Raw genomic sequence first — 14,478 nt, 5'->3', positions numbered from 1 at the left:
TGAGGAATCTCCATACTGTTTTCCATAGTGGCTGCACCAGTTTGCACTCCCACCAGCAGTGTATGAGAGTTCCCTTCTCTCCACAACCTCTCCAACACATGTTGTTTCCTGTCTTGTTAATTATAGCCATTCTGACAGGCGTGAGGTGATATCTCATTATAGTTTTGATTTGCATTTCCCTGATAGTTAGTGATTTTGAACATCTTTTCATGTGTCTGTTGGCCATCTGTATATCTTCTTTGGAGAAATGTCTGTTCAGGTCTTTTGCCCATTTTTTAATTGGGTTGGTAGTTTTTGTTTTTGGGATGCATGAGTTCTTTATATATTTTGCAGATTAAGCCCTTATCAGATGTATGGTTTGCAAATATCTTCTCCCAATTGTTAGGTTGTCTTTTCGTTTTGTTGATGGTTTCCTTTGCTGTGCAGAAGCTTTTTAGTTTGATGTAGTCCCATTTGTTTATTTTTTCTATTGTTTCTCTTGCCTGGTCAGATGTGGTGTTTGAAAAGATGTTGCTAAGACTGATGTGGAAGAGCGTACTGCCTATGTTTTCTTCTAGAAGTTTCACAGTTTCAGGTCTTACATTCAAGTCTTTAATCCATTTGGAGTTAATTTTTGTGTATGGTGTAAGGTAAGGGTCTACTTTCATTTTTTTTGCATGTGGCTATCCAGTTTTCCCAACACCATTTGTTGAAGAGACTTTCTTTTCCCCATTGTATGTTCTTGGCTCCTTTGTCGAAGATTAGCTGTCCATAGATGTGTGGGTTTATTTCTGGGCTTTCGATTCTATTCCATTGATCTGTGTGTCTGTTTTTGTGCCAGTACCATGCTGTTTTGGTTACTATAGCTTTGTAGTATATTTTGAAATCAGGGAGTGTGATACCTCCAGCTTTGTTCTTTTTTCTCAGGATTCCTTTAGCTATTCGGGGTCTTTTGTTGTTCCATATAAATTTTAGGATTCTTTGTTCTATTTCTGTGAAAAATGTTGTTGGAACTTTGATAGGGATTGCATTGAATCTATAGATGGCTTTAGGAAGTATGGACATCTTAACTATGTTAATTCTTCCAATCCAAGAGCACAGAATATCTTTCCATTTCTTTGTGTCCTCTTCAATTTCTTTCAACAGATTCTTCTTTTCAAAAGCACCAAGTACTTGGATACTATTACCTGTTAGCCGTTTTGCTCATCTTTTCTCAAAAGTGTCTGGTTATTATTCTTTTTTCTCTCTCCCTGTGTCCTGCCCCCAGAGCTGTTACCCATCACAGGGAACTTGCTGAAATGCTTGAGGAGATCTAGAGTGTGTTTTCTCTTGCCCTAACTTTGTCCTTCAGCTCAGGACCATGACTTGATGGTTACAGAGCTCCAGTTTGTTATGGATTTGGCAATCACTTGCGCTAGATGTGCCTCGGTTGAAAATTTTGTTTCCTTTTGTCATTTTGTCCCAATCACCATGCATGTATTTGCCTGAGCACAGGACCTGAGTTTTGATACTAGAAATATGGTGCACATAGATAGGATCATCTACAAGTGTTGCCTACTTTCTTCGTGACTTTTTTCCCCTGTAGTCTTTTTCATGTTTGTCTTTTTTTTTTTTTTTGTGAGGAAGATCAGCCCTGAGCTAACATTCATGCTAATCCTCCTCTTTTTGCTGAGGAAAACCGGCTCTGAGCTAACATCTATTGCCAACCCTCCTTTTTTCCCCAAAGCCCGAGTAGATAGTTGTATATCATAGTTGCACATCCTTCTAGTTGCTGTATATGGGACGTGGCCTCAGCATGGCTGGAGAAGCGGTGGGTCGGTGCGCACCTGGGATCCGAACCCGGGCCGCCAGTAGCAGAGCACACGCACTTAACTGCTAAGCCATGGGGCCGGCTCTCATGTTTATGTCTTAATGAAATAGTTGAGGAGAAAGAGAGATCAAATTTTGGATATTGATTTTTTAAAAAATTCTGATTGTTACTAATTGTTACTCACGTCTTTAGGTGGTTGTTTTTTTTTTTTTTTTTTTTTTAAAGATTTTATTTATTTTATTTTTTCCCCCCAAAGCCCCAGTGGATAGTTGTATGTCGTAGCTGCACATCCTTCTAGTTGCTGTATGTGGGACGCGGCCTCAGCATGGCCAGAGAAGCGGTGCCTCGATGCGCACCCGGGATCCGAACCCGGGCCACCAGCATCGCAGCGCGCGCACTTAACCTAGGTGGTTGTTGATGTGACAGTATTTGCTGATGTTGGAACCTGTTGTGTCTTTTCTTATGACGATCAAATGCTTCTCCTTATCACTGATTTTGGTGAATTCTTCTTCTGTCCATATATTTAGCAATTTCAAAGGATCATGGTATATGATATCTTTAAAGGTAGCCTCAAGAACGTTTTTGTCTTTTGCTGGTTTTCCTTTTCAGAAAAGTGACAAAATTAAAAAGATTTAGCCCTGAAGATGTTTTCTGTTTGATCATTTGCCCCTCGGGCATCTAAGGAGCTGCATAGTACTCAAACATTATTTTGGCCTTAAATTTGGCAAAAAATTTTTTTTGCCTTGATTTTTTTTTTTTTTTTGGTGAGGAAGATTGGCCCTCAGCTAACATCCACTGCCAATCTTCCTCTTTTTGCTGAGGAACATTATCCCTGAGCTAACATCTGTGCCCATCTTCCCCTATTTTTGTGTATGGAACACCACCATGGCATGACTTGATGAGCAGTGCATAGGTCTGCACCCGGGATCCGAACCTGCGAACCCCGGGCCGCTGAAGCAGAGCGTGCAAACTTAACCACTATGCCACCGGGCCGACCCCCAACAATTTTTGTGTGAAGTTTGTGGAATGAGTAGAGGACCATATTAAGAACTTGTCCAGAACTGTCAGATTGTATGCAGAACCTCCCCAAACTGATGTCCAGGGCTCTAGATAACAAACGTTCAACTGTTTACTCTGCTGTGCTCAGTAAACGGATTGATAGCACTCGTGGTGCTTTGGCGTGGAGGTGGGCACCTTACCCAGTGTGGATTTGTGGATGCTTTGGTTCTCAATTCCCCGCTGCCTCTGTGTCTCACCTCATCTCATGTTTCTGCAGGTGGTCAGGCACAGGCCCATGGCTTTTGTTTGCTTGTTTTTCTTTTCCAAGAGAGCGTATTGGTTTTTAGATAAATGACTTCTCAGCTCTCTTCAACCCTAATAGTCTAGGGTTCTGTAGTAGCCACTTACAAAGTAAGACTTCTTAAAAATATATGTCAGACAATTTTTAAAGCCTTTTTCATATAGTATTAGAATAGATTGAGGTTTTTTTTCTGTAGGACCCCACTGCCCTAAATGTTTTTTTTTTTTTTTTTAAAGATTTTATTTATTTATTTTTTCCCCCAAAGCCCCAGCAGATAGTTGTATGTCATAGCTGCACATCCTTCTAGTTGCTGTATGTGGGACACGGCCTCAGCATGGCCGGAGAAGCGGTGCGTCGGTGCACGCCCAGGATCCGAACCCGGGCCGCCAGCAGCGGAGCGCGTGCACTTAATCGCTAAGCCACCGGGCCGGCCCCACCCTAAATGTTTTGGTAATCTATATTTTAGGAACATTTATCTTTTTTTGAAGTTACAAAAATAATATGTTTGCTCTAGAAAATTTGGCAAGTACAGAAAAGCACAAAAAAAGTGAAAACTATATAATTCTATCACCTAAATACAATTGCTCTTAACATTTTGATGTATATCCTTGTGTGTTTTTTGTTAAATATTTATATATATTTATTTTCAAAATTGGAGTCATGTAGTATATTACTATTCTATAACTTGCTCTTTTCTTTTAACAAAATATTTTCCTAAGTTCCTAATACTGTATGAGAATATGGCTTTTAATGACTATGCAGTATTCTATGGTATGTATGTAACCCTACTTTGTGTAACCAATTCCCTAATGGTCATTTAAGGATATTTGTAAATCTGAGTGTACGAGTCTTACTATTCTGTTAGCAGATCTCGTGTCTAGGAATTCATTCTCATTCAAAAGTATAAACTTTTAAGTCTTTTGACCCAAATTGCCAGCATACCCCTTTCCCTCCTGTCTTCCTAGAAGGTTGCAATTTGTATTTCTGCCATCAGTTACTGAGGAGTGCTTGTTCTCAAACCTGGTTACTTTCAGAAAATTTTGGGGACTTGAAAAAATATTTCTTTCTAGGCTCTAACTACAGGGATTCTCCTTGTTTATTATTTTCCCCTATGGGACAAATTAAACTTTCACTCAGTGAGTATTTATGCACTCCTTTCTGCTTCTGGCCAAGATCTGTACACCAAGTGTGTGCTAGGTGCTGGGGATCCTATAAGAACATGATATGGTGGTCCCTGCTCTTCTCTTGAGGTCTTGAAAGAGAGATACATACACAAATAAACTTAGTTGTCAACTTCAGAAACTCCAGACCTTTCAGAGCTGGCTTTATTATGTGACAGTCATACTAGGACACAAGATTTTTAGGATGAGTTTTAAAGAAAGTAGTTTAGGAGGCAAGTAACCAAGAAGCAGTATGTCCTCCTGATGAACAAAAACTCAGTAGCTAGTAACACAGTAGGTGGCTTGTTGGACTGAGCACAGCCTGTACCCAGTAGAGGAAGCAAAGACCCTGTTTCTGAGTTGGAAAATTTTTACAGCTTTCTTGTTCAGCCTCCAGTTATCAGTTTGGATTCTTCTCTATACAGGGCATCAGCATCCACTGGCAAACTGAGCCAGGCCTCTGAAAGGCCTCTCATGCTTGGGATGAGAATGGCAGGGTGTGAAAGTATTTTCTTTGAACATCTCTGTCAGAAAGATTGCTTTCCAGAAGAGGTCCCTGGATTTCTTGTACGTGTGTCCCTTTAATTATTTTCTAGTGACTTATTAATCATAAGGGAGATAGCTCTGTCTCAGAAGGAATTGAACATGACTGTTGTTTTCTTTAAACTTAGGATTGGTTCTCAAAGCCTCTGTATGGGTGGATATTTTCAGTGGTGCTTTCCATTAAGTGACCTGGCATATGTCCTCTTATAATTTGTCTGTTAGTTTTCATAAGTTTGCAAAAAAACATCTGATTTTATATTTGCAAGTAATCACAAAGTCTGTTTCATCGCTATTTTGCTCATTTTAGAATATTGTGGGTAATGCTAGGCCTAAAGAGACAGATCACAAAAGTCTTTCATCATCTCCTGATAAACGAGAAAAGTTTAAAGAGCAGAGAAAAGCCACGGTCAATGTGAAGAAAGACAAAGAGGACAAAGCCTTAAAGACAGAAAAGCGACCCAAGCAGTCTGATAAAGAAGGAAAATTAATCTCTTCTGAAAAGGGGAAGGTGTCAGAGAAAAGCCTTCCCAAGAACGAGAAGGAAGATAAGGAGAACATTTCCGAGAATGACAGAGAGTACAATGGAGAGGCTCAAGTGGATAAGAAACCTGAAAATGACATTGTGAAGAGTCCACAAGAAAACTTGAGGGAGCCAAAGAGAAAACGAGGCAGACCCCCTTCCATAGCTCCTGCTGGTGAGTTTCCCAGTGGGCCCTGCAATGGGCAATGTCAGAGTGTTCTTCTGTGGCCCTTTGTGGTTCTTTATGATTTCTGTACTTCAGTCCTTTAGTTTTTGTAACTGACTTCGAATTGTCCTGTGATTTGAAAACAAATCTTGTCTGTGGAGCTGAAGTTTAAGGGGGGCATGTATGCAGATGAACATAAGTTGGGAAACATGTCCGTGACTTGAGCTTCTGGGGTGGTAGATAACTGTTCGTTAGACACTTCAGCTTATATGATGAAACCTAAGAAGCTAAGGCCTTTTGCTTGTGCCTATTCAAATGATCTCCGTTTAAGTAAGCTTAATAGAACCTGGGATCAGGAAGTACAGTTTTCATGAGAGACATGAAAGAAGAAGGGAGGAGGAGTAAATAGATGTGGGCATCTGAAGGAGGTGGGACCACAGAACGCTGGACCTAGGACGGCATTTTGAAATTGAGCTCTCTGGAGAGTGATTATTTATTGGAAATTTTCAGAGTCTAAATAAAAAGCTGAGATGGCTAATTGGTAAGAGTCAAGGTTGGAGGGTACAGATTTAGGGAGGAATACACAATTATTAAAAAAAGTTGAAATTTGGAATTCTAGAATAACCAAGAATGAAACAAACCCTGAATTTCTTCCTAATCCAAACATTCCTTCTCTAGATTGATTCAGGGGCATGAGGAGCCCCCAGGATCTCTAGACTGACTGCTGCCTATGATTATCTGGCAGTGGTCTTCAGACATTCTTGCTTCCATAGTCTGTATATGAATATTGAAAAATTGTGAATCGCCTAGCACATTTCAAAGTGATATCTATTTTTTCTCACAAGTTTAAATAGCTGCAAAAGATATATTTAAAATATAAAATATGACATAAAATATGTTTTCATCAAAACTGTGGAACTACAGTGTTAGCTCATTCATTGTTGTCTTATGATGTGGAATGCAAAGCCAGTCCTCTCTATCAGTCCGGACAGCTACATCAGACTTAATTTCTGTGGAAAAAAGTCTACTTTAATTTACTCCAAATAAATGTATTAGTACTCTTTCACAGTAGACAGCCTTCTCACATCTGAGTTCTAATTTTAAGATAGGAAATTAGATAAGAGGAGATTTCTTCCCAGGTGAAATAAGGCACCTCCCCCTCTAGTGGTTATAACTAGGTTTCGCCCTCAAGAGCTGAGCACGCTGGAATTGTCCCAGGCCTAAATAGAGCCTAGACCTGCACTGTCCAGTATGGTAGCCACTAGCCACATGTGCCTATTGAGCGCTTGAAATGTGACTAGTCTGAATTGAGATGTGCTGTAAGTGTAAAATTAACACACCAGATTTCAAATACTTAGTACAAAAAAAACCAGGAATGTAAAACGTTAATAATTTTTATATTGACTACGTGTTGAAATGATGTTTTTGGATGTATTGGGTTAAATAAAATATATTCTTAAAATTAGTTTCACTTTTTGTTAAACTTGTTAACGTGATGACTAGAAAATATAAAATTACGTATGTGGCTTGTATTTGTGGCTCTCATTATATTTCTATTGGACAGCACTGGCCTAAATTCACTAGTTTTCTCAACAGGGTTCCAGGAGAAAATTAAACTCTAATGCCCAAGGCATCAATGATCTGTAATGAATCGACTTCTCTTCTGTGCATTGAGAATGGTACTAGTTATAAACCACCCTTGAGAGAATTGAGAAAATAACCTCTGTGTTCTGTGTTCAAATGAGGAACTCCATTTGAGAAAGTCTGGAGGTTTTAAACCCCTGGGCAGTGTACCATATTAAGATGTGGGATGAGTGAGAGGCAGGCCTTTTTATGTAAGTGAGAGAAGGGCACTTATGCAAGGAGAGGTGGAAAATGTAAACTGGTAGACATCTGATGTGTCCTCATCTCAGTTTAGGAAGCAGTCTATGTGGGAATTGAATTTTCTGAAACAGACTCCCCTTTGGCTATTCATGCTCTGGCTTGTATACCCTCTGGGAAGTGTGTGCTGGGGTACTAGCTCTCCAGTTTGCAGACTGCTCCTATGAAGCCACATACCTTCACTCAGATAAAAAAGGGCATTCAGATTGTTGCTTTTATTTTGTAGGTTTAGGATTGCACGCTAGATAGAATCAATTTAATAGAGAAATGGTGTTTTCCGAGTTGACTGTTAACACTTGCCTGATGCATTCCTCCTCAGTCAGAATCTCTGGAGCAGGGTCTGGGAATGTGAATTGTTTACATCCTTCCAGATGATTCTTACTGTAAGAAGAGTTTGGGAAACACTGCAGTTCTGTATAGTCAGCCTTGGTTTGTATATGCTATCAAAGTGAAGAAGGTTTGCCAGTATCACATATATATTTCAAATCCCCTTTAAAAATTGCTTGGAATAAGTTCATTGACTCAGTGGAGCCTTGAGCTCTCTAGATTATACAGACCTGATTGGAAGAGGATCTGAGCTATTTAGGGCGGTATGTTGTGTTTGTGTTTAATTTGAAATGTGTGTGATCTCCAAGTTCCCACCACTTGGAACAAATTAATGTTGGCACATCGGGAAGATGGAACACAGGAAGAGCCAAGGAGTTCAGCACTCTCATCACGTTTGCCTTCTCAGCTCAGCACTGTCTCTTGTTTGGCCGTTTGACATGGCAGATCTGAAGCTACTGGTCTTAGATGAGTCTTCTCTCTCCTCCTTCCTCTTTCCTTTCCATTTCCTTCCCTTTCTCCCTACCCCACTTTTCCCTTTCCTCTTCTCTCTCTCTCCTTTTAGCCTTCGTCAGACTCCTTAGCCCTGTCTTCCCCCAAGCTTCCCAATTTCTTTTCTTTCGTTTTTTTCTGCCTGCCTTTCGGATTCTCATCTTTCCTGATTGAGGGAAAGCTTCTTAAGTGTTAGGTTTAAAAATAAAGAGTGAGTACTATCCAAGGGTTTAGCGTCTGCACTACTAAATTATGTTAGAGCTGGATTTGCTAGTGATCAGCCGCCTCGCCTGAAACACTATCAAATAGCATAGTCTCCTGAGATTTTTCTGGAATTGTTTTTAAGAGGTTATAAATGTTGATATTCTCTTTTTGGTTGCTCAGAACAAGGACCACTGCCAAGCTAACTAATTTAGCAAGTAGAGATTGAAAATAATAATCAAGTCATAGTCCCAGGATACGCGTTTTAGGAATTAGCCTGCATGGTGGATTTCCTGAGTGTTGGTTAAGCCAAGTTTTGAAGAGAAGATTTGATGGTGATAAAAATGACTTTTCTGTTGCCGGTTTATCTTCATATTTTAAAGCAGGCATGTTGGGGTATAGTGTTTTAAAGAGAAAGTTTCAGGACAGACGTGTATGACCAAAGCTGGGTCATAGGAGAGACCAAAAAAAGAGATTTAGGAGGTCAGTCTGCAAGGTCTCAGCATCTCCCATAAGGAAGTAATTTATCACACTCATTTCACTTTTTTTTCTTTTTGCTTAAGTAAGAATGCCCTTTGAGGGTCTGTTTATCTTGCAAGGGTGTGTGTGTGTGTATATGTATTTGAATGTGTTTTATTTATATATAATAATGAGGATTGGATACTAAGAAATTACATACCTTTTTTTTGTGTGTGGTTTTATATACATTGTAGCTGTAGATTCAAACTCTCAAACTTTGCAACCAATAACTTTGGAATTGAGAAGACGGAAAATATCAAAAGGAAGTGAAGTCCCACTAAAACGTCCTCGGCTTGACAAAAATTCATGTGAGTCTCCAGTTTGTGTATGTGTGGCTAGAACTTGACATCGATTGGGTTAGCCTCCACTATAACGATGTTGTCTCCTATTCCCTATAGGCTCTAATGCTTGTCCTTGATCACAGGAGCTAATATGAGTGGGATGTGGTTAGATCAGAAGGAGTTTTGCTAGATGAAAAACAAATCCCAAAGCACAAATGTTATTAATGTTGGGTTCAGTGGTGTCATCTCCAAACCCATAAACTACATTTGATTTGGATTCCACTGGAAATGTAATGGCTTAGGAAGGGATAGATTTCATATGCTGAGTGAAACTTTAAAAATATTGTTTATTGATTTTTAAAAAAAATACCCTGGTGGCTCCAAAAAAGATTTGTGATGGCTCTAAGCTCTGTAAACCTTATTGACTTTGGAAGTTGGTACATAGACTTTTATGTTGGGAAGCCCCAAAATAGAACTTTGTTGTCAAGATTGGGACATGACCTTTGCACATATTTTCAGACCGTGAATCCTTAAATAAGGAAAATTCTATCCTGGCGGAGAGGCTGTGCCTTTACTTAAAACTATAAACTAGGAAAGGATATTTCCTTTTATCACTGGTCTAATATTCCAGAAGTCTTTCTGTAAAGCCCATATAGAGGCAACCAATCCAGAAATCTCTAATAGCAGAGTTGTTTTTCTCCTGGTCTCTTGACTATAACTCTCTTAATGGTTTATAGCCCAGGAAAAGTCAAAAAACTACTCAGAAAACACTGACAAAGACTTATCGAGGAGACGGTCCTCCAGGCTGTCCACTAATGGGACACATGAGATCCTAGATCCTGACTTGGTTGGATCAGATTTGGTTGATACGGTTAATACTGATTCTTTGCAAAACACATCATCCAGTACCAAGGAATCTGAAGAAGGTGAGTCAGAGTCTGTTTTGGAATTGTCTTGCCAACCTGATGCCTATCTAGTGAGAACCAATCTAAAATCATTGTGTACTGCCTTCCACAAGTTTTAGATGGTCTTGAAATCAAGTTATTGAATGGGCAGTAGTGTTTCTTATAATATATTATTCTTCACTGATGATTCAATAGACAAACTTTCTGTTTGCATTTGTGATTGGTTTTGCTATGTACGTCTGAATTTTGGGTTGGAGGTACAGTGCTTGAAGAGCCCTGTCCCTCTCTCTGTCTTTCTGGTACCTTCTCACTCCAGTGCCTCTGCCTTTTTGTTAACACTTCCAGCTAATCCTCCCTTCACTTAGCCTCTTTCTTTGATATGCTCACAGCCCTGGCTATGTGTGCTAGAACCTGTGAATGTATTCTTGTATGCTGTGAGATGAATGACTTCCTCTAAAAAGTCCCTGGCTTTCTTAGTCTGTTGTGGGGCTTTTGGTTCTCAGATTTTATGCATGTATATGTTCCCCAATCTTTCTTTTTTCTTGTAGGTCAGTTGAAATCTCCTTTGGAAGCTGGCCAGGTCTCCTCTGCACTATCTTGCCATTCCACTGGGAATGGATTGGGGGCTGCAGGCTTGGAGTTGAACTGCAAGTCAATGGGAGAAAACACTATGAAAACGGAACCGGCTTCTCCCCTGGCTGAGTTACAAGAGATTTCTACTGTGGCAGGTTCATATTTAAAGTTAACATAATCCTCTTCTAATATATACTTTTGCTTCTGCTTTGGTTGTAAACTAAAAAAATGGACTTTTCTAATGTTTTTTTTTTACCTTTTATTAATAATATTCCTTATCATTTTAATGCTATACCCTTTTCATTTCTGATATTGCTAATTTGTGTTCCCTCTCTTTTCTTGATTAATATGGCTAGGGATTTATCAATTTTGTTGATAGTTTCAAAGAATCAACCTTTTACTTTAACTTTCTCTATTTGTCTTTTTAAAATGTCATTGATTTCTGTTTTGATCTTAATTGTTTTCCTCCATTAAATTTTTCTAGAAACTTGGGTCATTGATTTTATTTGTTTATTTATTTATTTTTTTGTGAGGAATATCAGCCTTGAGCTAACATCCATGCCAGTTCTCCTCTTTTTTTTTTGCTGAGGAAGACTGGCCCTGAGCTAACATCCATGCCAATCTTCCTCCACTTTACGTGGGATGTTGCCACAGCATGGCCTGACAAGTGGTGCGTCGATGCGCGCCCAGGATACGAACCCGGGCCGCCAGCAGCGGAGCGCGTGCACTTAATCACTACGCCACGGGGCCGGCCCCATGGGTTATTGATTTTAGATCTTTCTTCTTTTCTAATATGAGCATTTAAAGTTATAAATTTCCCACTAAACACTGCTGTAGCTGCATCCTACAAATTTTGATATGTTGTATTTTCATTTGCATTCAATTCAAAATATCTTGTGATTTCACTTGTTGCCTGTGAGTTACTTAGAATTGTGTTGTTTCATTTCCAAGTATTGGGGTTTTTATAGATGCTTTATTATTATTGATTTCTAATTTAATTCCGTTGTGGTCAGAGAACATACTTTGTAGGATTTCAGTCTTTTTAAATTTGTTGAGACTTATTTTGTGGCCCAGCATATGATCCGTCTTGGTGAATGTTCCATACACACTTAAAAAAAATGTATATTCTGCCATTGTTGTATATCTGTTCTATGTGTGTTAATTAGGTCAAGGTGGTTGATGGTGTTTTTCTGATAAAGTCTTCATTGAGTTTTTTTTTTTTTTTTTTTTTTGTGAAGAAGGTCAGCCCTGAGCTAACATCCATGCCAATCGTCCTCTTTTTGCTGAGGAAGACTGGCCCTGGGCTAACATCTATGCCCATCTTCCTCTACTGTTTTTTTTTTATATGGGATGCTGCCACAGCATGGCCTGACAGTGGTACATCAGTGCATGCCTGGGATCTGAACCCAGGCTGCCAGCTGGGGAGCGTGGGCACTTAACTGCTACGCCACGGGGCCGGCCCCTGAGTTTTTTTTTTTGTCTAGTTCTATCAATTACCAAGAGAGGGGTGTTAAAAATCTCTAACCATGATTGTGGTTTGTCTGTTTCTCCCTTTAATTCTGTCAATTTTGCTTCATGTATTTTGTTTGTTTGTTTATTTATTTATTTATTTATTTAGTGAGGAAGATCAGCCCTGAGCTAACATCCGTGCTAATCCTCCTCTTTTTGATGAGGAAGACCGGCCCTGAGCTAACATCTATTGCCAACCCTCCTCCTTTTTTTTTTTCCCCAAAGCCCCAATAGATAGTTGTATGTCATAGTTGCACATCCTTCTAGTTGCTGTATGTGGGACGCGGCCTCAGCATAGCCGGAGAAGCGGTGCATCGGTGCGCGCCCGGGATCCGAACCCGGGCCGCCAGTAGTGGAGTGCACGCACTTAACCACTAAGCCATGGGGCCGGCCCTGCTTCATGTATTTTGAAGTCTTGTTATTAGGTCTATACACTTATAATTGTGTCCTCCTGGTGAATTTCCCCCTTTGTAATATGATGTATCACTCTATCTTTGATAATAGTTTTTGACTTGAAGTCTACTTTATCTGATATTAGTGCAGGAACTCCAGCTTTTTTTTTTTTTGCTTTCTGTATCATATACCATGTGCATGGTATATCTATTTCTGTCATTTTTCTTTCAACATAACTGTGTCTTTAAATTCAAAATATGCCTTTTGTAGATAGCGTATTGTTGAGTTTTGATTTTAACTGCCATGTTTAGTCTGATTATATTAAATATAATTATTGATATGGTTGCTTTTGGGTCTACCATTTTGCTTTTTGTTTTCTGTTTATCCTATGTGTTTTGTTTTTTTTTTTTTTTTGAGGAAGATCAGCCCTGAGCTAACATCCGTGCTAATCCTCCTCATTTTACTGAGGAAGACCGCCTCTGAGCTAACATCTGTTGCCAATCCTGCTCCTTTTTTTCCTTCCCCCCCAAAGCCCCACTACATAGTTTTACGTCATAGTTGCACATCCTTCTAGTTGCTGTATGTGGGACGTGGCCTCAGCATGGCTGGAGAAGCGGTGCGTCGGTGCGCGCCCGGGATCCGAACCCCGGGCCGCCAGTAGTGGAGTGCGCGCACTTAACTGCTAAGCCACCAGGCCGGCCCTATCCTATGTGTGTATTATTCTCTTTCTCTTTTCCTGTTTTAAAAGGTTAGTAGAATATTTTTTTTTCTTTTCTTTTTTTTATTTATTTTATTGTTTTCCCCCAAAGCCCCAGTAGATAGTTGTGTGTCATAGTTGCACATCCTTCTAGTTGCTGTATGTGGGACGCCGCCTCAGCATGGCTGGACAAGCGGTGTGTCGGTGTGTGCCTGGCATCTGAACCCGGGCTGCCAGCAGCGGAGCGCGCGCACTTAACTGCTAAGCCACGGGGCCAGCCCATAGAATATTTTTTTTTCAAATTCCATTTTAATTCATCTATTAGCTTTTAGCTATACTTCTTAGCATTTGTTATAGAGGTTACTCTAGAGATTATGATATATATCCTTAACTTTCATAGTTTACTTAGAGTTAATATTGAACCACCTAATGTAAAACATTGTGTAGTCTTTTTATGCTCTAGTTGTCACATGAATTATATCTACATATGCTATAAAATCCACAATACAGTATTATAATTTTTACTCTAAATAATTATGTATTTTAAAGAAGATAAAAGAGATAATCTGGGGGGCCGGCCCGGTGTCGCAAGCGGTTAAGTGTGCGCGCTCCGCTGAGGCGGCCCGGGGTTCACCGGTTCACATCCTGGGCGCGCACCGACGCACCGCTTGGCAAGCCATGCTGTGGCGGCGTCCCATATAAAGTGGAGGAAGATGGGCATGGATGTTAGCCCATGGCCAGTCTTCCTCAGCAAAAAGAGGAAGATTGGCAGATGTTAGCTCAGAGCCCATCTTCCTCAACAACAACAACAAAAAAGAGATAGTCTGATTTACACACACATTTACCATTTCCAGTGTTCTTTATTTCTTCCTAAAGATTTCCTTTCAGCCTGAAATTTTTCCTTTAGTGTTTTTGTAGTGCAGGTTTCCTGGTGGCAGATTCTCTTGGTTTTTGTTTATTGGAACATGACTTTATTTAACTTTCATTCTTGAAGGATGTTTTCACTGGATATAGAATTGTAGGTTTACAGGTTTTTTTTCTTTAAGTATTTTAAAGATGTTATCCATGGTCTTCTGACCTCAGTTGTTTCTGAAGGGCAGTTAGTGATCATTCATGTCTTTATTTCTCTATTTGTAATGTGTTATTTTCTTTCTAGCTGCTTTTAAGATTTTTCTCTTTATCTTTGGTTTTTAGCAGTTTGATTATGATGTGTTTAAGTTTGTTT

The 14,478-nt window shown here is 39.6% G+C and overlaps 1 protein-coding gene across 3 annotated transcripts in view; it reads left to right on the top strand.

Moving 5' to 3' along the window:
- PHF20 (PHD finger protein 20) overlaps positions 1-14,478 on the top strand; it is a 151,034-nt gene that overhangs the window by 65,371 nt on the left and 71,185 nt on the right. Inside the window, exons 6-9 of one of the 3 annotated variants that reach the window (XM_004430452.3) lie at positions 5,100-5,487; positions 9,090-9,203; positions 9,914-10,102; positions 10,630-10,809. In XM_004430452.3, coding sequence (XP_004430509.2) covers positions 5,100-5,487; positions 9,090-9,203; positions 9,914-10,102; positions 10,630-10,809 — 871 coding nt within the window. The remainder of the gene's footprint in view (positions 1-5,099; positions 5,488-9,089; positions 9,204-9,913; positions 10,103-10,629; positions 10,810-14,478) is intronic. The other 2 variants (XM_087445337.1, XM_087445335.1) reach the window with 2 other exon arrangements.

Source organism: Ceratotherium simum, chromosome 21 (genome assembly GCF_057802395.1).
Source record: "Ceratotherium simum simum isolate JZ-2026a chromosome 21, ASM5780239v1, whole genome shotgun sequence".
NCBI classification, from domain to species: Eukaryota; Metazoa; Chordata; class Mammalia; order Perissodactyla; family Rhinocerotidae; genus Ceratotherium; species Ceratotherium simum.
Note: the sequence above shows the minus strand (reverse complement) of the source record. Positions and strands in the feature narration are given on the sequence as shown.